Raw genomic sequence first — 26631 nt, forward strand, 5'->3', positions numbered from 1 at the left:
TCATCTATCCCCCCTCACTCCTCTCATCTCTCCCCCCCCCACTCCTCTCATCTCTCCCCCCCCCCACTCCTCTCATCTCTCCCCCCCCCACTCCTCTCATCTCTCCCCCTCACTCCTCTCATCTATCCCCCCTCACTCCTCTCATCTATCCCCCTCACTCCTCTCATCTATCCCCCTCACTCCTCTCATCTATCCCCCCTCACTCCTCTCATCTATCCCCCCTCACTCCTCTCATCTATCCCCCCTCACTCCTCTCATCTATCCCCCCTCACTCCTCTCATCTATCCCCCCTCACTCCTCTCATCTATCCCCCCTCACTCCTCTCATCTATCCCCCCTCACTCCTCTCATCTATCCCCCCTCACTCCTCTCATCTATCCCCCCTCACTCCTCTCATCTCTCCCCCTCACTCCTCTCATCTATCCCCCCTCACTCCTCTCATCTCTCCCCCCTCACTCCTCTCATCTATCCCCCCTCACTCCTCTCATCTATCCCCCCTCACTCCTCTCATCTATCCCCCCCTCACTCCTCTCATCTATCCCCCCTCACTCCTCTCATCTCTCCCCCCTCACTCCTCTCATCTCTCCCCCCTCACTCCTCTCATCCCTCCCCCCTCACTCCTCTCATCTCCCCCCCCCCCCCACTTTTCTCATCTCTCCCCCTCACTCCTCTCATCTCTCCCCCCTCACTCCTCTCATCTCTCCCCCCTCACTCCTCTCATCTATCCCCCCTCACTCCTCTCATCTCTCCCCCCCTCACTCCTCTCATCTCTCCCCCCTCACTCCTCTCATCCCTCCCCCCTCACTCCTCTCATCCCTCCCCCCTCACTCCTCTCATCCCTCCCCCCTCACTCCTCTCATCCCTCCCCCCTCACTCCTCTCATCCCTCCCCCCTCACTCCTCTCATCCCTCCCCCCTCACTCCTCTCATCCCTCCCCCCTCACTCCTCTCATCCCTCCCCCCTCACTCCTCTCATCCCTCCCCCCTCACTCCTCTCATCTATCCCCCCTCCACTCCTCTCATCTATCCCCCCTCACTCCTCTCATCTATCCCCCCTCACTCCTCTCATCTCTCCCCCCTCACTCCTCTCATCTATCCCCCCCCCTCCCCAATCTTTCTAGCCCCCGCCCCCGCAGCACAGCCTCTCTCTGGCCAGTAGTAATGCTCGGTATTGCTCTGTGTTGCCCGCAGGCAGCAGTACTCTCAGCAGAAATCCAGTGATCTCACAGCTCAGCAACAGCAGCTGACTCTATTCCTCCAGCAACTGAACCCCTCAAAATCCAGGTAGCGTCCTCCTTCTGCCCCCGTCCATCACTACTCCCCATAGTCACTGACTTCTCCCTATTATTGGTGCTTACATAGATGCAGGGCCCGGCCTGACCACACCTCTACCTCCTTATAGTGGACGCAGGGCCCGACCTGACCACACCTCTACCTCCTTATAGTGGACGCAGGGCCCGACCTGACCACACCTCTACCTCCTTATAGTGGACGCAGGGCCTGGCCTGACCTGACCACACCTCTACCTCCTTATAGTGGACGCAGGGCCCGACCTGACCACACCTCTGCCTCCTTATAGTGGACGCAGGGCCCGACCTGACCACACGTCTGCCTCCTTATAGTGGACGCAGGGCCCGGCCTGACCACACCTCTACCTCCTTATAGTGGACGCAGGGCCCGACCTGACCACACCTCTACCTCCTTATAGTGGACGCAGGACCTGACCACACCTCTACCTCCTTATAGTGGACGCAGGACCTGACCACACCTCTACCTCCTTATAGTGGACGCAGGGCCTGACCTCACCACACCTCTACCTCCTTATAGTGGACGCAGGGCCGACCTGACCACACCTCTACCTCCTTATAGTGGACGCAGGGCCCGTCCTGACCACACCCCTACCTCCTTATAGTGGACGCAGGGCCCGTCCTGACCACACCCCTACCTCCTTATAGTGAACGCAGGGCCCGGCCTGACCACACGTCTGCCTCCTTATAGTGAACGCAGGGCCCGGCCTGACCACACCTCTACCTCCTTATAGTGGACGCAGGGCCTGACCACACGTCTGCCTCCTTATAGTGAACGCAGGGCCCGGCCTGACCACACGTCTGCCTCCTTATAGTGGACGCAGGGCCCGGCCTGACCACACCTCTACCTCCTTATAGTGGACGCAGGGCCCGGCCTGACCACACCTCTACCTCCTTATAGTGGACGCAGGGCCCGGCCTGACCACAACTCTACCTCCTTTTAGTGGACGCAGGACCCGGCCTGACCACACGTCTACCTCCTTATAGTGGACGCAGGGCCCGGCCTGACCACAACTCTACCTCCTTATAGTGGACGCAGGGCCCGGCCTGACCACAACTCTACCTCCTTATAGTGGACGCAGGGCCCGGCCTGACCACACGTCTACCTCCTTATAGTGGACGCAGGGCCCGGCCTGACCACACGTCTGCCTCCTTATAGTGGACGCAGAGCCTGACCACACGTCTACCTCCTTATAGTGGACGCAGGGCCCTACCTGACCACACGTCTGCCTCCTTATAGTGGACGCAGGGCCCGGCCTGACCACACGTCTGCCTCCTTATAGTGGACGTAGGGCCCGCCCTGACCACACCTTTACCTCCTTATAGTGGATGCAGGGCCTGACCACACCCCTACCTCCTTATAGTGGATGCAGGGCCCGACCTGACCACACGTCTGCCTCCTTATAGTGGACGCAGGGCCCGGCCTGACCACACGTCTGCCTCCTTACAGTGGATGCAGGGCCTGACCACACCCCTACCTCCTTATAGTGAACGCAGGGCCCGGCCTGACCACGCATCTGCCTCCTTATAGTGAACGCAGGGCCCGGCCTGACCACGCGTCTGCCTCCTTATAGTGGACGCAGGGCCCTACCTGACCACACGTCTGCCTCCTTATAGTGGACGCAGGGCCCGGCCTGACCACACGTCTGCCTCCTTATAGTGGACGCAGGGCCTGACCACACCTCTACCTCCTTATAGTGGACGCAGAGCCCGGCATGACCACACCTCTGCCTCCTTATAGTGGACGTAGGGCCCGGCATGACCACACCTCTGCCTCCTTATAGTGGACGTAGGGCCCGGCATGACCACACCTCTGCCTCCTTATAGTGGCCGTAGGGCCCGGCCTGACCACACGTCTGCCTCCTTATTGTGGACGCAGGGCCCGGCCTGACCACACGTCTGCCTCCTTATAGTGGACGCAGGGCCCGGCCTGACCACACGTCTACCTACTTATAGTGAACGCAGGGCCCGGCCTGACCACACGTCTACCTACTTATAGTGGATGCAGGGCCCGGCCTGACCACACGTCTACCTACTTATAGTGGACGCAGGACCTCACCACACCTCTACCTCCTTATAGTGGACGCAGGCCTGGCCTGACCACACCTCTACCTCCTTATAGTGTATGCAGGGCCTGACCACATAAAACGCGATTAGGCTGCATGTGAGGTACTCTGCATGCACCAGATGTCCTGGGGATATACCCAATGGAGTCCCTAGGGGACCGTGATCTGGGGGTATAGCTGACGGGGTAGTGTGATCTGGGGGTATAGCTGACGGGGTAGTGTGATCTGGGGGTATAGCTGACGGGGTAGTGTGATCTGGGGGTATAGCTGACGGGGTAGTGTGATCTGGGGGTATAGCTGACGGGGTAGTGTGATTTGGGGTTCAGCTCAGTGTCAGTCAGCTGCCTCTAAGGCCTCCAACATAGTGGTGATCCATCAGGAGCATGAAGGACTGATCCCCTTCGGCTGTGACCCCCACCTCTTCCCTACACCTTCCTCCTTTTTTTCCAATTACTGTCATGGATTTTTATTTACCCCGCTTTGTGTCATCCCTCAGGGGGTCCGACGCTGCCCTCCTCCCCTCTATGAACCGATCTCTCTCTGTGCCAGACACTGGATCCCTATGGGATCTGAATACCTCAAACACACCGACAGCAGGTAAGCAGGACTCTGCCCGCCGTGTCCTCTTGTGTGGTGAGCCGCCCGCTCCTGGCTCCACCGCCATTAACCCTCTTGTTCTGTATAAGGTGGGGACTCCGCGCTGTGGGACCTGCCTGTGACTGCGGTATCTCAGGGGCCAATATTGGAGCAGCTGCAACTGCAACAGAAGGTATTGTCACTTGGGGTGAGCGGAGGGTCGCGGAGGTGCCTGATAGCGCGTATACTAATAACGGAGGCTTGGTTCAGTTGCAGGAGCGCAGAGAAGCAGAACTCAGGGCCAAGAGAGAGGAGGAGGAGCGGAAAAGGAGAGAGGAGAAGAGGCGCCAGGAGGAGCAGAAGCGCCGGGAAGAGGAGGAGATGTACAGGAGGAAGCAGGTGAGTTCTGCTCTTCATTCTCTCCCTGGTCCTGTAATATACAAAGCTCCTCACCGCCCACCACTTTTTTTCCAGTGCCGTCAACAGCAGGAGCTGCTCCTGAAGCTGATCCAGCAGAGCGGTCAGTCCTCGTCCTCCAGCCCCGTGTGGGCTGCTCATGGCAAAGGCGTCTCCCTAAAAGCCATGCTGGAAATGCAGGAGCGAGAGGGGCAGATGCTGAAGCAGAGAGCTCAGTCAGCCAGGACGGTGGGTGGCGTGGATGCCAGGGGGACCATTAATAGTGGGTATTTCAGGGAATGTTTTGTAACTTTCCTTTCATCCTCAGCACGGAGGTCTGGGCATGTCTGGCGCCCCCATCATTCCCTCTCAGTGGGGGTCTGACTCAGGCTCTCTGTGGGGCGGGCTGGAGAAGAGCCCCTGGGAGGAAAGTGTCAAAGCCGGGGCGAGCAGCCGGGGACTGAGGAACAGCAGGAGTAGCCCATCCCTGACGTGAGTGCTGAACCCCCCCATCCCGTATGTCTATGGATCCCGTCTGCTGTGGTTACTTCCATAGCTTATTGACTCTCCCCATCCATCCTACAGCGACTCTTACACCGCTACCGCCCGGCGCAAAAAAACAGACGACGAGGAGAAGCTTCTGAAACTTCTGCAGGGAATAAAACCGTCAGACGGGTTCACTCAGTGGTGCGAGCAGATGCTACACATCCTGAATACATCCAATAACCTGGACGGTGAGACCCCTGCGCCTGATGCCCCCCCAAACCCTCCCAGTCCTCTCACCCTGACACTCCATCTTCTCTCCTTCACAGTCCCCACATTAGTGGCCTTCCTGAAGGAACTCGAGTCTCCGTACGACGTCCACGATTATATCCGCTCCTGTCTTGGGGAAACACTTGAAGCCAAAGAATTTGCTAAACAGTTCTTGGAACGACGAGCAAAGTACAAAGCCAGCCAACGTCAGCAGGTGAGTCCGGAACGTGAGCAGGAGCCCCCGGTCACTAACGCATTGTGGGGGAGCTGGTGGGTGTCTGCTGTATAGGACACAATTTACCTGGAGATCAGGACAGGACATGACCTGTGAAAAGTTTGTCTAAATTTACTTACCGAAATTTCTTCTTTTTATGAGTCCGTAGGCAGCACACAAGGGTTAACTTAGTTACCTCATGCTGCCAGGCAGAAAGAACAACATGATTAATCAATTAAACATAATTAAGTAATTGACGATTCCTCATAAAAGAGACCCAGAGACGACACAAGCCGTGTACGTTTGCAGCAATAACACACAATTTATTAGGGCGGGATGTTGTGCTGCCTACGGACTCATAAAAAGAAGAAATTTCAGTAAGTAAATTTAGACTTTTTATATCGTCCTACGGCAGCACAAAGACACAAGGGAAAGCAAAGCAATACTCAAAAAAAGGGGGGGTAGTTAGCTTAAAGACGCCATTTGCAGCCCTTTTCTGCCAAAGGACACTCTGCTATTAGAGATGACGTCTAAGTGATAATGCCTCGCATATGTCGATGAAGAGGCCCATGTTGCAGCATGACAAATCTGATCCAGTGACACTTGGGCAAGTTCGGCCCAGGAAGCTGAAGTAGATCGCAAAGAGTGTGCTTTAATGCCTACTGGCAGAGGAAGATCTTGTTGACTATAGCACTCCGCGATGATATCTTTAATCCAGCGGGACAAGGAGGCCTTGGATGCCGCTTTCCCCTTATTGGGGCCTTGAAATTGAAGGAACAAGGAATCTGAAGATCTAAAGCTGCTGGACCGATCAATGTAGGTAAGTACCGCTCTCTTGACATCTAGGAGATGGAGCTTCTCTTGTTCTGCGCCTTGAGGATTTTCAAACAAAGATGAACGAAGATTTCCTGATTTACATTAGCTGACGAAGCGACCTTTGGAAGAAAGCCTGGTCTGGTTCTTAGCAGCAGACCCTCCTGGTTGATAATAAGGTAAGGTTCCTTATAGGAGAGAGCTTTGATTTCGCCAATCCTTTTCGCCGAAACGATGGCAACCAGAAACAAAGTCTTAAATGAAAGAAACTTCAGGGATTCTTCCTGCAGTGGTTCAAAGGGACTAGTGCATAGACAATCTAGTACTAAGGCAAGATCCCAGGATGCTATTGGACTCTTCACTGGAGGTCTGAGATTTTTGACAGCTTTGAAGAATCTACGGGTAAGTGGTTGGTTCGAAAATTTACCCTCAAAAGAGGCAGTTGATGGCCGAAAAATGCACCTTGAGAGTGTTAAACTTTAATCCTCTGGCATAGCCTTCCTGCAGGAATTTAAGCACATCTGGAAGCTCTGGGCTAGTAACAGATTGACGAACACACCATGACTTGAATACTTTAATGATCTTGCCATAAACCTTGATTGTAGCTGGTTTTCTGGATGACTCAAGCAGATCGATGACATCCTCAGCAAAACCTCTTTGAGCCAAGGCTAGCCTATCAGATTCCAGGCTGTGAGATGAAGATGTTGTGGAGCAGGATGGAGCAGGCCTTTCTGTGTGAGAAGGTCCGGGCGGAGAGGGATCTCTGCATAGGCCCCCCTCGAAAGCTCTAACACGAGAGGAAACCACGCCCTCCTGGGCCAAAAGGGGATTACCGCAATGGCCCTGGCATGCTCCTCCTGAATCTTCTTGAGTATCCTGGGTATCGGGTAGAGGGGGAAAGACATAAATCAGTTGATCGCTCCAATGGCAAGACAGGCCGTCCACAAAATCCGGGCCATCTGTTCGGTAGATGGAACAGAACCTGGCTACCTTCCTGTTGCCCCTTGTTGCCATTACATCCACGTCTGGCATTCCGAACCTCCTGGTGATCCAATCGAAGGATTCTGTATGGAGACTCCATTCCGCCTGTTGTACTTGGTGTCGGCTGAGCCAGTCGGCTGTCACATTGAGATCGTCCTTGATGTGAATCGCCTTGAGGTCCATCAGGTGATTTTCCGCCCAAGACATGATTTGGTGACACTCCTCCATCAGAGGGACTGACCTGGTCCCCCTTGCTTGTTCAAGTAGAACACAGTTGCCAGATTGTCGGACTGGAACATGACATGGCGCTGCTGGATCAGGGAAGAAAAGTGGCGGAGAGCCAGATGAACTGCCCTCAACTCCCGCAGGTTGGATGAACTCCGACCCTCCTGGACTGACCACCTCCGTTGCACCCAATGTGACTCCATGTGAGCCCCCCAATCTAACTTGGAGGCATCGGTCGTGATAATGACTTGGGGAGCACTGGACAGCGACCTCCCGCAACAGATTTTGTCTCGCTGCAGCCACCAAAGTAAATCTCTCCTGCACCGACTGGAGAGAGACAGAGAGTGGTCCAGCCCTGACTGGATGCGGTTCCACTGGGAGAAAATTTCGGACTGGAGCAGCCTGATGTGTGACCCGGCCCAAGGGACTGCTTCCAGAGAGGCAGTCATCGAAGGATTCAGATTTGACTTCTGGAGATTCAAGATGAATCCGTGGAGTTCTAGCATCTGTATGGTCATCTGGATGTGTTGACGCAACTTCTCCTCTGATTGATGACGCTTTGACAAACCAGTCGTCGAGGTAGGGGACTATAAAGACTCCCTGGAGTCTGAGGGCTGCTGCTAATACTACAATCATCTTGGTGAATACCCTCGGGGCGGTGGAAAGGCCAAAGGGAAGGCATGTAAACTGCAGATGAAGTGTCTTCTTCCCCTGAGAGATCGCCACCCCCAGAAATCTGCGGTGGGAACGCATGATCGGAATGTGCAAGTACGCGTCCTTCAAGTCCAGTGTGGCACCGAAGTCGTCTTGCTGGAGAAAGGTTGTGACAGACCTGATATTCTCCATTTTGAAGTGCTTGCAACGGATGAATTTGTTGAGGAAAGACAGATCTATCACTAGTCTCCATGACCCTTCTTTCTTGGGCACAGCGAAGATTCTGGAGTATACGCCTGTACCCCTTAAGTGGAGGGGAACTTCCTCTAGCGCTCCTTTGGCAATAAATTCTTGAAGAAGGGACAGAAGATGTAGTTTTACTGGATTTAGGAAGAACAAATCCGGGGGAGGGCGATCGAACTCCAGAGCATAACCTCTTGTTACAACAGATCTGACCCACATGTCTGTGGTGGTGGAAAACCATGCAGCAGCAAAATGGGAAAGTCTGCCCCCTACAGGAGGGTTGGCAAGCCTGGCGTCATGCATTCTGGTCCTTGTTATCTGAGAACTGCTTCTTTCGGAAGGAAGAGGTATTGGACTCTCCCTTGCCCCTGAAACTGCCCTGGTTTCTCTGTGGCCAGCTTCTCCTGCTTGCTGGTGACCTCAGGCTCTTTTTCCGAAAGGGCTGAAACCTCTTTGGTTTGGAGGTTTGTGGGAACGTTGAACCCTTAGATTTACTCAGAGTCCAGAATTTTATCCAGCTATGGTCCAAACACAGTCTCTGGTTGGAAGGGCAGGGAAGCAAAAGTGATTTTTTTTTTTTTGAAGATAGATCACCTGCCCATTCTTTAATCCAGACCGCTCTCCTTGCTGTCGTAGACATCGCCATTGTCTTCGAACTCAGTTTGAGTGCATCTAACGGATAATCTGCCAGGAAGTCAGAAGCCCTCTTGATCTCTGGAATATTTTTTAGGAGATCTTCTCTTGGCACCCCGGAGGATATATCTCTAGCCAGCTGGCTAATCCATACTCTTAGGCCCGGGCAACGGGGACTGTAGCCATAGCTGCTTTCGCGTTTAGCACCGCTGTAGAGTATATTCTTTTTAATGATGCTTCAACCCTCCTGTCTAGGGGATTCTTTAACAAAGAGGCTTCTTCCATAGGATAGGCCGACTTTTTAGATAGGCGCGTTACCGCCAAGTCTTGCAGATGCTTCATTAAAGACGTCAGAAATTTTGGATTTGAACCATTTAAAGAAATCGTGAGCTTCTGAATGGAAACCAGAACCGTCTCTAGGCAAAGCCCAGTCATCACAAATATTTGCTGAAGCTTCATCAGGTAAGGGCTGGTGACATCCAGCACAAAGCCTGTGCCTGGACTTGTGCCTTCGTTTCCCAAAATGATTAGGAGAAGCCATCTATAAATACAAAAACAGGGAGAACATATGCAGCAACATAAATAACAAGGACAATGCATAAGCTGTGTTAACAGCAGACTCTACCTTGTTACCCAATACAGAGCGTTCCTGGCAGAGTGCTGAGTAGGTCTGACCACCAGCACGCCAGAAGCTATAATGTGAAAAAAGCCGGGAACGCTCCGAACGCCGGCGCAGACTGGAAGACCCGACTGCGCATACGCGGTGCCTGATAACGCACTTCTGCCCGACGATTTCTGTCCGGATGCAGATACCGGGAATCACTGCCTCAACCAACATGGCGGACGCACATGCAGGAGGGCGCCGATTCTTACAGCGGACAGGTCACTGTCTTGCAAGCCTCCTAAACTCCCACCGGCGGACAGCTCACCGGAAGTCATACGGAAGCCGCAGACAGAGCCGATGAGCCTCCCCGATCCCCAGCCGGGACTACTCAACTGTGCAGGTAACCTGACGGGGGGGGGGGGGGAGAATGACCGGAGGGGGGGGGATGGGGAATGACCGGAGGGGGGGGATGGGGAATGACCGGAGGGGGGGGATGGGGAATGACCGGAGGGGGGGGGATGGGGAATGACCGGGGGGGGGGGGATGGGGAATGACCGGGGGGGGGGATGGGGAATGACCGGGGGGGGGGGGGGGGATGGGGAATGACAGGCCGTTACAGGAACACTGCCAGCACTGCCACTGCTTTAACATAAAGAAATGAGGGACGAGCTTGATTCCTCCTACCTGCAGAAGAAACAAAACACGGCTTGTGTGGTCTCTGGGTCTCTTTTATGAGGAGGAGTCAATTACTTAATTATGTTTAATTGATTAATCATATTGTTCCTTCTGCCTGGCAGGATGAGGTAACGAAGTTAACCCTTGTGTCTTTGTGCTGCCGTAGGACGATATAAAAAGGCGTAGTTCACAAAAAAATTTATCTTTCAAATCAACTGGTGCTAGAAAGATATATAGATTTGTAATTTACGTCTATATAAAAATCTCCAGCCTTCGGGTACTTATCAGCTGCTGTATGTGCTGCAGGAAGTGGTGTATTCTCTCCAGTCTGACACAGCGCTCTCTGCTGCCACCTCTGTCTGTCATGTGAGTGCAATTGACATACCCTTATGAACTATCTAAGTAAATAATGAGACCAGACGCGAATAACATTTTTCAGTGGAGGGTAGGCCACGGCATTTTATTTAAGGCTTAACCAAGAATTTATTTAAACGTTCTTTATCTTCACACATTCTGCATAAATACCAATAAATTATTTATTAAAACAATAAGTAAATAACCCAACCAATAAACTTCAGTGTCATCATTTTGTCCGCCCAGACCTTCGCATTGAATAAGACGTCGTTCGCAGTAGTGACGAACGAAATAGCGACGACAAGACGATTGCAAAAACGATCATAAGTAACGATTATCAAGCGATTTCAGGTCTTTCGCAGTAGCAGTCGTTTGGATCGTTAACGACTATGCGAGCGATAATTGTCCCGTGGAATAGGGCCCTCAGGGTTCTTCCTGCCAAAATCTTGTTTTACTCTGTCCTTCTGCTGATGTCATCACTTGTCACTGACCAATCAGCAACGACTTACCTGTAATCTGCCCAGTTACCTGGAATCTGCCTTGTAACTGTAGAAAAAACTAGAAAGGTTAATCCACTTACACCCTCCCTGTAGGGAGGGCCGACTCTACCATGTTTACTAACTACGGGTACACAACACACCCACATGTATGCCCATCGCTATATGCTCTTGGCATCTTTCAGGAACTGTGCAGAGCAGCAGCAAATCCCCATAGAAAACCTCTCCTGCTCTGGACTGTTCCTGACATGGACAGAGGTGGCAGCAGAGAGCACTGTGTCAGACTGGAGAGAATACACCACTTCCTGCAGGACATACAGCAGCTGATAAGTACTGGAGGTTTTTTATATAGTTCAAATATTTTATTGAGTTTCACATAATATAACATTGGTACTGAAGAAAAGTATCAGTAGCCGTATAAATTCACAAATATACATATCTAATAAAACAAGGCCCACAACAATAACTAAATCTTACTCCACTTATACATAGAATGTAGATAGTAGATATATGGTGCTATTTATCACAAGAATATAGTGTACAAATACAAAGCAAAGCCTATAAGAATGGATCTAGGGTGCTGGCAGCCAACATCTTATAATACCAGGTGGTTGAGGTAAAGTGAGACATGATAGGGCGTCTTTCTGCCTGCGAGAAGCCATGGATAAGGAATAGTTTCCATTTCTTAAAGAAGAAGCTGTAATGGCCTCCTTATTGCGTACAGTGTCCAGCATCTCCCAGTGTAAGGTTTCCTTTAGAATAGAGGTCAATTCCGAAATAGTCGGTAGGCTAGGCTGTAGCCAATGGTTTAATAAACATTGAAGGGCTAGTAATAGGGTGAGATGTACCGCGGGCGGGATAGGATGGTGCGACATGGGATCAGCCACAGGTCCAGTGTTACTATGGAATATATAAGTTATCGGATCTAAAGGAACCGTAAGTGACCACACGTCATGTATAAAGGATTTTACTAGGAGCCAATAGGATTGTACTGAGTTACAAAGCCATAAACAATGGAAGAGGTCCGCCCGCGGATTATCACACTTGGGAAATTTTTTGAGATAATGTTCCAGAGAGTAAGTAAAGGAACGGTCAAAGGCGTATATTGCTTTATGGAGGATTCGGAAATGAAGTTCCCTTAGCTTTACACTGGGAGTTGCTGTACGGACTGAATGAATCCCTTTAAGAAGTTTATTTTCTAAATTTTCCGAGGCCAGGACAGACGACCATTTCTTCAGAAAAGGAGGAGAAGACTTATTAATGGAAACCGAGCAGAGGAGGTGGTAAAGTTGTGATAGGGGTAAGGGTGCAGGTAGGGAAATACTAAGGCTATGGAATTGTCCAGGTTTTTCGGCGGATGCAATAGAGGAAACGCGATTTAGAATGAATTTTCGTATCCGGGTGTAATTTCTAAGTTGGTCTGAGGGCAGGTCGTATTTTACCTGGGTCTCAGGCCAAGACAGAAATGTTCCGTTTTCTAGGTCTAATAAATGGCCGAGATGGTGGATCTGTTTGTTTCCATATGGAAAAGTCAGAGGTGATGGATCCTTGTGGAAAAGAAGGGGAGGACCACAAAGGGAAGAACTTAGATAAGCGGAAAGGCAGATTGTAGAATTTACGTATATGTTTCCAGGGTGCTATAGTGTCTCGGAGGAGGATGTTTTGTTTCAGGAGAGGAGGTAGCTCAGAGATTGTAGAGTGTAAGAGTGCGGATAGGGACCAGGGACGGACCAGGGAGGATTCTAAGGTGGAGTTACAGAAATAGGAGATCTGATGGAGCCAGTCTCTGAGGTGTCTGCACATGGCAGCTAGGTTATACAGACGTATATTAGGTAATTGGGCACCACCCTTGATTGATGACATACATAAGGTATCATAGGCTATACGGGGTCTCTTAGATTTCCAGATGAAGTTAGTAAAGAGGGATCTGAGGTTTGTAACGTCTTTATGTGTAATAAGAAGTGGGATCATTTGCATTGGGTAGAGCAGTTTAGCGAAAGACATCATCTTAATTAATTTTTTTATATAGGTTTTTTATATAGACATAAATTACAAATCTCTGGCACCAGTTAATCGGTGAACTACCCCTTTAAGCTGGCCAGTACATGTTACGTAGCAGGGGTAAATGTTTAGCAGACAGCCATCTCTCCCCATCCCTCCGTACACTTGCACATTGCCTCTGCTAGTTGTTGTACATAGGGAGAGAGCCGCTGCAAGGCGCCTCTAGTGGGTGCTCATCTCTGAACGGGAGATCCTTCTCTGTCTGCCAATTTAAAGGGGTAGTGCGGCGTTTAACATTTATTCACTAAATAACACACATTACAAAGTTATACAACTATGTAATTTGTGTTATTTAAGTAAATGGCCCCCTTCCCCGTGTCCCTCTCCACCCCGGAAGTGTGGTGCAGTATACTTAATTGCTGTCGACCCCGGCCGCCATCTTGGGTCAATGATGCCATCTTCGGGAGGCCGGCTGGACCGCTCCAGCCGTCCTTCATGCCGGCCCCTCTCTGCCGCATAACTATGATGTTGTCGACCCAAGATGGCGGCCGGGGTCGACAGCAATTCAGTTAAGTATAATGCACCACACTTCCTGGGTGGGGAGGACATGGGGAAGGGGGGCATTTACTTAAATAACACACATTACAAAGTTGTATAACTTTGTAATGTGTGTTATTTAGTGAATGAATGTTAAACGCCGCACTACCACTTTAATCCAATGTGTACGGCCAACGTTACAATCTGAAGTCTTGGTCTCTTTCTGTTCTGCTGCAGGAAGCCGCCTGGTTAGCACCCTCTATGTTTCCGCAATCCCAGAATTCCAAGCAAAGTGGTGGATACGATGTACAGAGCAGTAAGATGAAGAGGCGAATTCACATGTTACACTCAGATCCCAGCATACTAGGTAGGTACTGTGTGCACAACGTCTGCACTCCTGGCTGTGGCCGAGCAGACAGGTCGGGGGCCGTGGTGCACCCTGGGTATAGACTGTAATGGAACTGGTGGAGAGTCACAGTCATAGCCAGAAACTGATCCCTTTTGTTGTTTGCACCCAGGTTACTCCCTTCATGGCTCCCCGAACGAGATGGAAGCTATCGACGACTACTGAGGCGTACATCTTCCTTTTGACGCCATCTTTACTTAAACCCTGCCGATTTTTTTTTATTTTTTTTTTTGGGGGGGGGGGGGGGGAATTTGGCAGTCGTACTGCACTGCAAACTTTACCCTTCCCTCTGCACGAGGTGGGGCAGAGACTTGGAAAAGGAGGGGGTGGGCGTCTATCCCACCCAGAGCCAGGGAGGAGGGGGGAGCTACGCTCTGCGTTTCCTCCCCCCACTCCCCTAAACATAATGCACTCATTTTAAAGCACCTTAAAAAAATGCACTTTAAAGAAACTGATCAAAATTCTAATTTTTTTTTCTCCTTTTGTTATTTTTCTTTTTAACAAAGAAAATTTAAAAAAAAAAAAAAAAAAAAAAACCCCGAAAGGAGGGAAAACTGGATTTATTGACTTTCGACTGTTTATTAGAGATGTAACTTTTTGTTTTGATTCTTAATTATTTTTTTTTAACTTGACAGTTTCTGACTTAGTTTTGTTTCTCTTAGTTTTTTTGCATTTTCATTTTCATTTTTTTTCTACTTTTTTTTGTATCAAAAAAGTGAAGTATTCCGGCAACGGATCTGTTAAAATAGAAAAAAAAACTTTATTTTGGGAAAAGAGAAAATACAGCCAAAAACACTTTCCTCAATTTTTTTTGCTAAATATATTTTGTTAAAAAAAGAAAAAAAATCTAAAAAAAAAAATATATATATATAAAAAAAGGCTAAAAAAAAAGTTTTCAGCGCTTCTTGCAAAATTACAATGCTCTGCTTTGAGTTCCCTGTTGTGTTGGGGAGGGTCGAAGGGGAGTCAATCCATCAAAACTTGAAGAATGCACTTAGCAATTTTGAAGGGGACTGGGGGGATTCTGCATTTTTAATGGTTATTTTTTTGCACAGATATAAAATATTGTGATTTTTTTTGTTACAAAAATTGCTTAAAAATTTGAAAAAAAGATCCCTTTTTGAACTGTTAAAATAGTTTTTTTTTCTTCATATAAAAAAAGGATGCACTTACTTTTCGATACAAGATGCCCATGAAGGATGGCATACCGCTGTTAGCATTACTGAGTGCCAGGACTTCTGGGGGAGGGGGTGGCCCTCAGCCGACCCCTGACCAAATCTGGCGTTCTATGTAGTGGCCCCCTATGAGGTGGGTCACCAGTTTTGGGCCTTTCAGTGTTTATTTTGGAGGATTTGCACCCTGCCTTCTATGTGTGATTTTTTTTTTTTAATGTTTTTTTGGGGGGACATGGTACCTGTTCTCCCCCCCTTGTAATTTCCCAGAAATGTGGAACGTTTGTGTTCTCTCCCACTTCCCCTCGGTTAATGTTTTTATTCTGCTTTTGTTTACAAACGTCCTAACGTGGACACCAATGGCGGAGGAGAGGCAGTGGTGGGACCCTCGGATATGTTAAAGGGTCTGGAGTAACAGAAGGAGACAAGACAGATGGATACTTTGGGTGTAAATGGTGCCGTTGCCTTAATATTGACACCACAGCTCTCCGCCGGCCGCACCGCAGCCCCCCCTTCTACGAACAATACAGGACCAGCTCTAGGAACCCCGCTTCGAGAGCTTCTCCAGCAGTTTGGGAAGGCGTTTAAGATGGCTGCAGGGGGAGGGGCACCCCCCACACACACACAATTAAAACTTTTTAGGATTGCGGCCTCCTAACAAGCTAAAGGGTTTATCTGTGGACTTGGCCGAGAGATTGGTTCTCACCGTGGAAATAAGAAATAAACCCTTCAAGGAAGCCTTCTCCGACAAAGCAGTGTTTAAAGGCTGAACGTGGCCGCCGGACATTGTTGGAACTTCCCTGAGGTCGTGGGGGCGGGATGGGGACTTCTGTTTCTCCTTCCTCCCCCCTCCAAAAAAAAAAAACAAAAAAAAAACCTTGTAAACTTTATGGAAATATACTGTGTACATAGAACTTCTAAAGAAAAAAACAAAACAAAACGAAAACAACGCTAATTTGCCTAAAGGAAAAAAAAAAGACTCATGTTTGCTGTGGGCTTCATGTTTATCTTCACCACAAGAATGTATTAAGGCAGGAGCTGGTATCCAGCAGATCTGCTGCTCCTGGTCCCTGGTGCTCCACCCTGAGCACCCGCTATCACGGGCGGGGGTGGGACGCGGGAGGACGTGTATATATAGTTGGTGCCCATGTTTCTTGGGGGTGTGTACAGTGACGCCCTGCGCTCACTGGGTTGTATATAGTTGGGTATAATTCTCGTACAGCTTACAAGTATATTGTGCTGAATGTATAACGTGTGTGTATATATAACGTCTCGGTGTATGCCTATATGTATAAGGCCTGGGGGGGCACCCTCTATACTGTACAGTGAGAGCAGCAGACCACCCCAGCTCATACATATAGGCTAAAGGCAGATATGTTCATAGAGCTGAGCGGTCGGTCCGCTGTGTGATTATATCTGTCCCGGGTACACGGCCTCTGTATTATAGGTCCAGGTGCTTGTCTCTCTCCCGCAGCGGGGGGAGGGGGGGAGGAGGTGGGGGAGGGCTTCACCTATAATCCAGGGGCTCTGTCCCTTATCTCCGTACGTGTGTCAGCGTACATGCGCGTTCACACACTCTCTACCGCTATTTTGCCTGGTTAATTCCTTTAAAGGTTTTTTTTTTCTTTTCCCCCCTCCTGTTTTTGTGATATTTTTGCCTTATTTTCAGTATTAAAAAAATTAAATAAAAAAAAAGGTTGAAGTGAACAGAATAAGCTCTACATGCTCCAAAATGGTCAGCTCAGCCGCGAGCGTCACCAGCATGAGGTCTTGTAAATTGTTGTGCACCGTGTATCCCGCCAATAGGATTTTCACTGGTTGAGCAATAAACAGTTGCCGCCACATAGGAGGCGTGGCTGACACCTGGCGGGTCGCCTGCCGATTCCATAGTTGTTGCGCCAACCCAATCTTCCAGTGTGAGCTGCGTCTCTTCACCGTGGTTTGGCGGTGACCCTAATCGCTCAACCAGGGAAATATTCCAAAATATTAAAGGAGAAGTTCGAGCAGACCGTATCGTGGAGGGGGAGGATAAAGAAAAAAATATGCTCTCACTTCCCCAGCTTCAGCGTTGGTGGCCACATACTGCCGATCTGGTCCCTGGTGGGGTCCCACTTTGGTCGCTGAGTGGACCTAACATGTCACAAACCAGGTCCCCACTCAGGAAGCGGCCGGGGTTGGATTGGTGATATGCGGCCACCAGTGCTGGGGCCGGGAGGTGGAAGCATATTATTATTTTTTTTTCCTCCCCCTTCCCGGCACTTGTGAAAAAAGGGTCTGCCCGGATTTCTCCTTTAAGTCAGAAATCTGCGACCAGTGGCAGTTCCTCAGGTCTTATACTCTGGATGCATCGAGAGCTGCAGTCACTACTCTGCTCTCAGCACTGTGCTGATATACTCAACATGTAGCGCTGTATTGCATTGTGGTGGATGTAGTGTTTTGTTTTTTTGCTTTTTATTTTTTCTCTATACCATACAGTGCCTGGTAAAACATTATATCTCCCAGAATGCACCTCAGCAGGTCTTACTTAGTACAGCAGGGAGAAAATAGGTCCTGCAGGAAACCAGTAAAACTGTGGCTGTAGCTCCGTATGTAACTGGAGTAGATGACAAGAGATAAGGGTATAAAGGATTTACAGTAATTCATTTTCCATACATTTAACCTGGAAAATGGAGGCGAGCGCTGCTTCTATAACTGCCCCAGAAATTGCAAAAAGTAGCGTTAGGTGTAGAGGTATCTAAAATGACAGCGACACCCCATCAGTGGCTGATGTAAGACAGTGGTTAATCCAGGGTGACTATTAACTAGGGCCAAGCGAATTTACAGTACTTTGCTAGGCTCGGCCGTTGGCTTGTTAGCCGGCTGCCTTTGAACTCTGTGCTGCTCCTCTCCTGATGCCGGGAAAATCTGGATCCAGTCCTGGTAAAGTGGGAAGTTTTTCCCTGGCCTGGATGTAGCTTTTCCAGGCACCCAGAGAGGAGTGGCATGGAATTCAAAGGCAGCCTACCAAGGCTAGCGAAGTACTGTAAATTCACATATCCCTAGTAGTAACTATTGTCATCATTTGGCCACAGGATGGCGCTGTTGTATTGATACCTTTTGTAATGGAGCAGCTACCACTATGAGGAATACAAAGCTTCTCTGTGCAGATATAAAATTGTTGCCCATGTGTTTTGCTGAACGTAGAAAATGTGACAATAAACCTGACTGTACAAATCAAGGCTGCGCGTCTTCTCTGCTGTCGGGGAAGGGGAGGTGGTTACTACAGTGTCTCACGCTCATCTATTATACATTTACTACTTGAAACTGGTGGACAGCGCCGTTACCACCGTTGGTTTCTCCAATCACTCTTTATATCTAAAGTGTGTCACCCCAGCCTGAGATGATGCACAGTTGTGTAAGGTTTCTCCAACCTGGCCTTATCTGCTGCACAAGAAAACATTGGGTCTAGTTAACGCCTACAACGAATAACTTATCTATTGTCCTGGGGCAGAAATAGTATGTAGACGCTATGTGGTACAGACGCTCCATTTACCCCACCTCATCAGACCTGTGACAATGTTTAGGAAAGGGGGAGATCAACTTGAATGGTGGTTGACCTCAATAGCTTCAACGTAAGGTCCTAGATGGAGCTTGTGATGCCATGAGGCAATGCTTTCCTGGATTAGCAGGTTTCTTACCTTATTTAAAGTTTTGGTTCTTACCTTCTTTTCAGAGAAGGGATCTGCTCTGGGCCCGACCTCTTTTTTATTAGGCGTTTACAAAAATACTAGGAAAGCCTGAGATCTAAAATAAAAATGGATGGGAAAAATGCGGAAAAGTTCTTTGCAGAAGATACCAGAATGTTAGGAAGATTTTGGTTGGCTTTTCCCAAGTAGCGGGCTCCATGAAAACTTGTGGTCGTTTTAATGTAAGATGAAGACGATAATGAAGTGGATAAACTGAATTCTATTCAGAAAGGTGACGTCCTTGGGATAGTCCGTGTCGCAGAAACGTGTCTCCATGTTCAGAGAGATGAAGGTCACAGCAGAAGTTTCTCCATATCCTTGGGAATGACTTGCCTATAGTTCCCTGGTTTCACCTCTGGCTGGTCTTTAGCCCCTGGGTCTGAAAGGAGTAGTTTGGACTTTAAAAATAATTATAGTGCTTGAAAATCCCTATATTGTAATCCGTATTCTTCTTCTTCGGTTTCTTCTTCTTCCAGCCATTTTTCTGCGCGTAATACAGCCCGAACCGCCATTCAAACTGCGTTTCGAAGCCCTCGGTGTGAGGTGTGTTATCTCGATCGGATTTGTCGTTTTCAAGAAATTTACGTTTAAAGACCCATTATTTCCCACAGAAAATAATGGCCCATTGCAAATAATGGCCACACTCTAACCGCTAACAGCCAATCACCGCACATATGCAAATCGCTGAAATATAGCAGCCAATAGGAACTCTAAGGTCTTGTCAGGCATGTATCACAACATCCACAGTCACATGTCCACTATTGGCCAATAGAAGATGTAATATATGGGAGGTCCTTAACCTCTTAAGGACATATGACGTACCCCTACGTCATATGTCCTCACTTGCACTTCAAAGCGGGGCCGCGCGGCGGCCCCGCTTTGAAGTGCCGCGATCCCGGGTGCCGCGAGTAGCCCGGGACCGCTGCTATTAGCGGGCACGGTCGGATCGCCGTGCCCGCTAATTAGCTAATTGGAGGCAGCTGTCAAAGTTGACAGCTGCCTCCGGTTACCGGAGGCAACGTTTCCCTGGTGTCTAGTGGGGGAGATCGCTCCTCCGGGACCTTGTCCCGGAGGAGCGATCTCCGTTACTGATGCCGGCCGGGGACGCGTCCAAGATGGCGCCGTCCTCGGCTCGGCACTCGTTTGCTTTCGGCTGCAGCAGCCGAAAGCAAACGAGTGCCGATCTCATGTATCTCTGCAGCATATCTATGCTGCAGAGATCTCAATGAGAGATCACAGTGTATATACTAGAAGTCCCCCAGGGGGAATAACCCTAACCCCAGGGGGAATAACCCTAACCCCAGGGGGGCTTCTAGTATATGTGTAAAAAAAAAAAAAAAGTGTTGTTAATAGTAAAAAGCCCCCTCCCCTAATAAAAGTCTGAATCACCCCCCTTTTCCCAGGTTTTAAATAAAAGTAAACAAATAAATAAATAAACATGTTTGCTATCGCCGCGTGCGTAATCGCCCAAACTATTAATTAATCACATTCCTGATCTCGTACGGTAAACGGCGTCAGCGCAAAAAAATCCCAAAGTGCAAAATTGCGCATTTTTGGTCGCATCAAATCCAGAAAAAATGTAATAAAAAGCGATCAAAAAGACGTATATGCGCAATCAAGGTACCGATAGAAAGATCACATCATGGCGCAAAAAATGACACCTCGCACAGCCCCATAGACCAAAGGATAAAAGTGCTATAAGCCGGGAATGGAGCGATTTTAAGGAACGTATATTGGTTAACAACGGTTTGAATTTTTTACAGGCCATCAGATACAATATAAGTTATACATGTTATATATCGTTTTAATCGTAACGACTTGAGGAACATGCATAACAAGTCAGTTTTACCCCAGGGCGAATGGCGTAAAAACACATTTCCCCCAAATAAAAGAAATGCGGTTTTTTTTTTCAATTTCACCACACTTTGAATTTTTTTCTGGTTTCGCAGTGTACTTTATGCAAAAATTCAGCCGTCATTGCAAAGTACAATTAGTGACGCAAAAAATAAGGGGTCATGTGGGTCTCTAGGTGGAAAAATGCAAGTGCTATGACCTTTTAAACACAAGGAGGAAAAACCGAAAACGTAAAAACGAAAATGGGCCATGTCCTTAAAGGGTTAAAGAGTCACTGTCGTATTTTTTTTTTTTTTTTTTTTCAGAAATCAATAGTCCAGGCGATTTTAAGAAACTTTGTAATTGGGTTTATTAGCCAAATCTGCCATTATCTGCATGTAAAAAGCCTTTTCCCAGGTCCCCCCCTCCTTCCTCTTTTTCATCCACTCTGAAAAATCTGAAAATTGTGACTTGTTGCAGGAGTCGTACCCTGTCTGCTCTATGGAGAGGGGAGGGGGGAGGGGGGAGGAGGAAGGAGGGAGTTAGCCGGCAGCAGAAAGCAGATAATAGAGGATTACAGGCATGGAGCTGGGTGACAGCTGTAATCTGAGCTCAGACAGGTCACTGGTGACTGTCACAGGAGATATCCCGTGAGGGATTTGTAGATTAACTCTTTGTTGTCCTGTTTTGGTCTTTTCTTTAGCTCTCCATAGGAGAACAATGAAGACAGGGGGGAGAGCTTCAAACTGCTTTTTCATGATAAAAATGCATTTTTCGGATAATAAACCCAATTACAACGTTTCTTAAAATCGCCTGGACTATTGATTTCTGCAAAAAAAAAAATTCACGACAGTGAACGATTTTATCTCACTGACATGAGTAAGATTGTCATGGTAACCGAGCAATGATCTTTGTATACCATTATAAGTAGCAGAGTTCAGTCAGTAAAATAGCAGAGCTGAGGCAGCCATGTAGCAGGGACGGTACAGAAGCCGATGGTACCCAAGCCGCTCTTAAAGAGACTGTACCCAAGGCGCACTTAAAGAGACGGTACCCAAGCTGCTCTTAAAGGGGCGGTACCCTAGCAGCTCTTAAAGGGACAGTACCCAAGCCGCTCTTAAATGGACAGTACCCAAGTCGCTGTGTAAGGGGAATTACATAAGTTGCTCTTACAGGGACAGTACCAAAGCCGCTCTTAAAGGGACAGTAACCAAGCCACTCTTAAAGGAACGGTAACCAAGCTGCTCTTAAAGGGACGGTACCCAAGCCACTCTTAAAGGGACGGTACCCAAGTCGCTCTTACAGTGACTGTACCCAAGTCGCTCTTAAAGGGACCTAAATGGGTCCCTTTGAGCGACGTGGGTCCCTTTTAAGAGCGAAATGGGTACATTTTAAGAGCGACCTAGGTCCCTTTTAAGAGCAAAAAGGGTCCCTTTAAGAGCGACCTGGGTCCCTTTTAAGAGCGACCTGGGTCCCTTTTAAGAGCGACCTGGGTCCCTTTTAAGAGCGAAACTGGTCGCTTTAAGAGCGACCTGGGTTCCTTTTAAGAGCGAAATTTGTTTCATTAAGAGCAAAATGGGTCCATTTTAAGAAGCAGAAATTCAACTCTGACTCCAAAAAGAGATTTACAGACAAGAAGTCGTCAGATCAATGACGCCAGGACGGAGCCTCAACCTGTTGGGGCAAGATTAAAGAATTATGGACATCTCTGGTCAGAAAAAATAACAGATGCGTGGGTGTTATCAATTGTCAACAGAGGTTACTCTCTAGAATTAAAGACATTACCCAGACAAAAGTTTGTGCTCAACACCAGCCAACACCTTATTCCACTTATAAAAGACTTTATCCAAAAAGGGGCACTGGAAGAAGTCCCTCCTTCCCAAAGGTCTCAAGGCGTTTACTCCAGGGTGTTCAGAGTACCAAAGCCAGACAACCAGTGGAGATTAGTCATAGATCTCACATACCTAAACACCTTCCTGCAAGACAGAAAGTTCAAAATGGACAATATCAAGTCCGTCATTGCCATGATACAGCCCGAGGACTACATGATCACAATAGACCTTTCCGACGATTACCTCCATATACCTATCCTGCCTGCACGCAGGAAGTACCTGAGAGTTGCTCTACAGGTAAGCTCACGAATATGGCATCTACAATTTACGTGTCTCCCATTTGGTCTGTCAGCGGCACCTCGTGTCTTCACGAAAGTAGCAGTAGTTTTAGCGGCTTCTCTACGACTCAAAGGGGTCTCGATCATACCGTATCTAGACGACGGGCTAGTCAGAGCCCCAAAGAAGTCTCTATTGCCACAACAACTGACACTGAACACTCTGACTCATCATGGTTTCCTGGTGAATCACAAGAAGTTGTCTCTTGTTCCGACACAACAGATTCAGTATCTGGGCTTCATGATAGATTCTATCAACATGACTGTTTCTCTCTGCACAGTAAGAAGAGACAAGATTATTCACCAGGTCCAGTCGCTCATCCAGAAACCACATCTTTCCATACGGTCAGCAATGAGAACCCTGGGCAGTCTAGTGTCAGCAGTAGATGCGGTCCTTTGAGCAAGATTCCACATGAGAAGTCTTCAACACGAGATTCTCTGTCTGGGACAGGAAGAAGTCTTTGTTGGACAACTACATGACGGTTTCAAAGGCCACGTGTCAAGAGCTCCGCTGGTGGCTTACTCCTCATCGTCTGGAGAAGGGGAAATCGATACGCCTACCAGAGAAGGTAATACTAACAATCGATGCCTCCTTGCAAGGATGGGGAGCTCATCTTCATCACTTGTGGACTCAAGGGAAATGGTCACCCACAGAGAAGATGCTCTCTTCAAATCTGCGGGAAATGAGAGCAGTCAAGCTAGCTGTCTATCATTTTCTTCCAGTCATTACCAATTCCCATGTCCTAGTCCAATCCAACAATACAACAACAGTGTTTTACTTAAAGTGACACTGTCACCCCGTTTTTTCAATTTTACATCATTAAACATTTGTAAAGGGTTAATTTTGAATTCTCCATACCTTATTTTATATATTGTGTAATGGTGCTACTTGAGGTAAAAAGTTATTTTTATCTCGTCCTAACTGCGCCACCTGGGCGGGGCTTGTCCTCCCAAGCGCCACTTATCTCCACCCACTTTGCCATCATAGACCCCGCCCCCATCGTGATGTCATATCTTGCTGCCGCTCTGCCGTTTCTCAAGTCGGGCCTCAGAGCGGACACATTGCTCCCTGCATCCTCCTCATTGCTGGCGCAGGCGCACTCAATCTGTGATGGAGGACTGTCCCAGGAAAGCTGTGCCTTGCGCTGGCACAGCCCGCGATGCTGTGCGGCGCTGGCACAGTGGGGCACAGATGCTCCTCTCCTGATAGCCTTTTGAGGCGACTGTGAGTGCAGGCGCAGTACGGCATTGAAGCCGCCCTGCTCCTGCGTCCGGCCCGTGGTGTCATCCGACGAGGGGGCGACGTGATCGGCCGTGCTAATGATTGGCCGTCCCTCCCCCCGCATAGCTCCCGATGTCACCAGGCGTGGGGCAGGCAGTCGGGCAGTGATGCTGCGCTGCTCCTGTTTGGCTGTGCTGGCGCCTGCTCAGCCCGCAGTGTCATCCAGCAGGGCGCACGCACAACAGAAGTAGAAACAGGGCAGCTTCAATGCCCAATGCCCTGCCGGATGACACTGCGGGCTGAGCGGGCGCCAGCACAGCCAAACAGGAGCAGTGCAGCATCACTGCCCGACTGCCTGCCCCACGCCAGGTGATATCGGGGCCTTTGAAGGGGGAGGCACAGCTGAGCAGGCCAGCATCCCTGCCCCACGCCAGGTGATATCGCGAGCTGTGCGGGGGGAGGGATGGCCAATCAGTAGCAGGGCAGCATCACTGCCCGACCACGTCGCCCCCTCGCCAGATGACACCACGAGCCGGGCGCCGGAGCAGGGCAGCTTCAATGCCGTACTGCGCCTGCGCATCACCACCACACCGATTCACAGGCTTTGTGGCCGCACTCACAGTCCCTGCAATAGGCTGTCAGGAGAGGAGCATCTGTGCCCCTCTGGGCCAGCGCCGCACAGCATCGCAGGCTGTGCGAGCGCAAGGCACAGCCTTCCTGGGACAGTCCTCCATCACAGATTGAGTGCGCCTGCGCCAGCAATGAGGAGGACGCAGGCGCAGTATGCAGGGAGCAATGTGTCTGCTCTGAGGCCCGACTTGAGAAACGGCAGAGCAGAGCGGCAGCAAGATATGATGTCACGATGGGGGCGGAGTCTATGATGGCAAAGTGGGTGGAGATATGTGGCGCTTGGGAGGACAAGCCCCGCCCAGGTGGCGCAGTTAGGATGAGATAAAAGATTACTTTTTACCTTATGTAGCACCATTACACAATATATAAAATAAGGTATGGAAAATCCAAAATTAACCCTTTACAAATGTTAAATGATGTAAAATTGAAAAAACGGGGTGACAGTGTCACTTTAAACAAGGTGGAACGAGAAGCTCCTCCTTGATGAAAGAGTGCAGTCAGATTTTGTCATGGGCCGAATCAAATCTCAAAGGACTGTCAGCGGTGCACTTGAAGGGCAAATTGAATTACAAAGCTGACATTTTGAGCAGATCCAAATTACTTCCAGGCGAATGGAGCCTACAGACAACAGTCTTCAATCAAATAACGGAGATATTCGGAGTCCCGGACATAGATGTGTTCGCCACCAAGGAGAACCGCAAAATTCACAGATTCTGCTCTCTTCTCCGCCCAGACAACCCGTATGCGTTGGATGGTCTCTCAATCCCATGGAACGACCTCTTCATTTATGCCTTCCCTCCGGTCCCACTGATTCAGAAGACCCTAGAGAAGATCAGGGAGGAAAAAGTGAGATCCATTCTAATCATTCCTTTCTGGCCACGCCGTGCGTGGTTCACCCTCCTGTGGTCATTGACCAAGGGCAGGTACTGGAAAATTCCAGTCAAGAGCAACTTATTGTATCAGAAGGGGTTTCATCATCCAGACCCAGCCAGGCTACATCTTACGGCCTGGATGACGAATTGACTGCTTATAGAGAGGACTGATACTCTGAGGCGATTATCCAGACTTTGTCCCATTCGAGAAAGATGTCCACAAAAAGGACTTATGCCAGGATCTGGAAGATATTTACTTCTTCAGTTTCTTCTTCCACAGAAGTAGGTCTGCATGAAGTTCTTCAATTCTTACAGAAGGGATTGGAAATAAATTTGAGTCTTAATACTCTAAAGACACAATTCTCGGCCATCAACTTTTATCTTAAGGGAAGATTCTCTAGACATCCTGTGATCTCAAGGTTCTTCAAAGGAGTAAAGAATATACGCCCATCCATACAAAATCCTATTCCATCGTGGGACTTACAAGTCGTTTTGAAACATCTCACGCTACCACCGTTTGAACCTTTAGAGGAAGCAGATTTAAAATTTCTATCCTGGAAAACGCTCTTCTTGACAGCCATAACATCGGCTAGAAGGATTAGTGAAATCCAAGCCCTTTCCAGTAGAGAGCCCTACTTAAGAGATATGGGTGACTCCTTGATTCTACGTACCATGCCTGGATTTCTACCTAAGGTTGCAGTACCTCATAACCTGAATCAAGAGATTTTACTTCCAGCATTTAATGATCAAGACGCGGATTCAAACCTGGCCTTACTAGATGTCAGAAGAGCTGTACTTACCTATTTGGATCGTGTGCATCCTTGGAGAAAATCGGAACATCTCTTTCTTCTGTACGCAAGCAGGTCCAAAGGCCAAAAAGCCAGCAAAACATCATTGGCTAACTGGATAAAATCTACATTTGCATTTTGCTATGAGGAAGAAGGTTTGCAGCCACCGCAAGGAGTTAGAGCTCACTCTACAAGAGCAACTGCTGCTTCTTGGGCTGAATATGGTTATACACCGCTGCAAGAGATCTGACGAGCTGCCACATGGGCATCGTCTTCCTCATTTACCAGA

At 48.9% G+C, this 26631-nt stretch overlaps 1 protein-coding gene across 2 annotated transcripts in view; it reads left to right on the plus strand.

The window, feature by feature from the left end:
• The window catches only part of GIGYF1 (GRB10 interacting GYF protein 1), a 43252-nt gene extending 29084 nt beyond the window's left edge, over positions 1-14168 (plus strand). The window contains exons 17-26 of one of the 2 annotated variants that reach the window (XM_069950088.1): positions 1190-1282; positions 3868-3968; positions 4058-4140; positions 4218-4346; positions 4422-4592; positions 4672-4835; positions 4929-5077; positions 5156-5310; positions 13765-13894; positions 14046-14168. In XM_069950088.1, the coding sequence (XP_069806189.1) occupies positions 1190-1282; positions 3868-3968; positions 4058-4140; positions 4218-4346; positions 4422-4592; positions 4672-4835; positions 4929-5077; positions 5156-5310; positions 13765-13894; positions 14046-14098 (1228 nt within the window). In that variant the 3' untranslated portion in view covers positions 14099-14168. The remainder of the gene's footprint in view (positions 1-1189; positions 1283-3867; positions 3969-4057; positions 4141-4217; positions 4347-4421; positions 4593-4671; positions 4836-4928; positions 5078-5155; positions 5311-13764; positions 13895-14045) is intronic. The other variant, XM_069950095.1, reaches the window with a different exon arrangement.
• The last annotated feature ends 12463 nt before the right edge of the window (positions 14169-26631 follow it).

The sequence above is a fragment of the Dendropsophus ebraccatus genome, chromosome 1, assembly GCF_027789765.1.
Source record: "Dendropsophus ebraccatus isolate aDenEbr1 chromosome 1, aDenEbr1.pat, whole genome shotgun sequence".
NCBI lineage: Eukaryota > Metazoa > Chordata > Amphibia > Anura > Hylidae > Dendropsophus > Dendropsophus ebraccatus.